At 45.6% G+C, this 1,486-nt stretch overlaps 1 protein-coding gene across 1 annotated transcript; it reads right to left on the bottom strand.

The window, feature by feature from the left end:
* Window positions 1–549: 549 nt before the first annotated feature.
* On the bottom strand, window positions 550–1,281 carry LOC121978312. Its single transcript, XM_042530673.1, has one exon. It carries the CDS (start codon window positions 1,279–1,281, stop codon window positions 550–552), a length of 732 nt encoding a protein of 243 aa, XP_042386607.1.
* Window positions 1,282–1,486: the final 205 nt, after the last annotated feature.

The following is a 1,486-nucleotide window of genomic DNA, read 5'->3' as shown; positions in this document are numbered from 1 at the left end:
GATTAAGAGCACACACTTCCATAATAACTGAGGTCTTTGTTCCTTTATAAAGTCAGTATAAAAGAAACGACCCCTAAATGGTCATGCTTAATACACTCTAAGTGTATTAGTGTAATTATATAGTTAAGATAAACTAATATCTAATTACACTACGACCTTCCAATGGTTTGTTCCTTTCCATCTTGGTCGTGAGCTACTGTTTTTAATTTATAAAGAACCGATAACACAATCTTCTGTGTGTGACACCACACGCTATGTTATCTACAATATAAATTAATTGAACATCTACATTTGGTATATATAAATTTAGACACTTGACCAATGTGATTCTTATAAATGTTTATACAAAAACTAGGCTTTTAGTATACACTCCAACAGACTAACCCCGACTGCATCCTGCTGGCTGGCCAGTAGCCTTTACTGAGTCCTGGGCGTGATTTCGAGCGGAGGTAGGCCTAGCTCGGTGGCACGTCTAGAATCCCGGGCAAACTAAAAGCAATCACTAGTGGCATGGGTGTGGGAGCGATGGTAAGTGCAGTAGCGTGGTCCTCACGACCCAGGCCTTGGGGCTTGAACAGCTGCTACACGTGGAGTCGGTCGGGTATCCAAACCGGGCCCCAAGGGAGGTCGGGCGTCCTGAGCACGTGGAAGAGGTTGGGTTGGAGGATGTGGTGGCTTTTTTTCTAGTTTATTAGTGGAAGTAGACACCTTGTCTGCTTTTCGTTCAGCAGCCTGAGCTTCCTTTACATTGATATAGCTAGTGGCCTTCCCCAGCATCTCGTCGAAGTTCTTTACGGGATCTTGAATGAGATCCCAGAAGAACTCCCCCTCTATTAATCCATGAGAAAAGGCGCTCATCAATATTTCGGAGGTGGCTGATGGAACGTCCTGAGCCACCTGGTTGAAGCACTTGATATAACTTTGCAAGGGCTCGGCTGACCCTTGCTTAAGTGCGAAGAGGCAATGATCCGTCTTTTGGTATTTCCTGCTACTAGCGAAGTGGCGTAGGAAGACTGTTTTGAAATCATGATAGCAAGTGATGGACCCGTTCGGCAACCCGTCACACCATTTTTGCGCTGAGCCAGATAAAGTATTAAGGAACACTCGACACTTGATAGCATCACTATACTGATGTAACAGAGCAATGTTCCTAAACTTACGGAGATGATCTTCCGAGTCCTGACTACCGTCATATTCACCGATAGCTGGAGGCCAGTATCCCTCAGGCAACTTTTCGCAGAGCACCCTTGTAGAGAAGGGCACTTGCTCCTTAGGATCCATTTTGAGCTCCTCCTTGAGAACTATAGCTTTACCCTTCTTAGAACCCCTGAGTGGGGAGCTTTCTGCTTTAGAAGTCTACGGTTGCTCTTTCTTATTATAGCCACTCGGGCCCTTGTGAAAGTAATCGAGGTCAGGCTCTCGATAGAAGGCCGAGGGAAAATCCTCGGCCTGCTTTCTTTTAGACCCTCTATCAGAAGCATGGGTC

This window comes from Zingiber officinale, chromosome 4B (genome assembly GCF_018446385.1).
Source record: "Zingiber officinale cultivar Zhangliang chromosome 4B, Zo_v1.1, whole genome shotgun sequence".
Lineage (NCBI taxonomy): Eukaryota > Viridiplantae > Streptophyta > Magnoliopsida > Zingiberales > Zingiberaceae > Zingiber > Zingiber officinale.
Note: the sequence above shows the minus strand (reverse complement) of the source record. Positions and strands in the feature narration are given on the sequence as shown.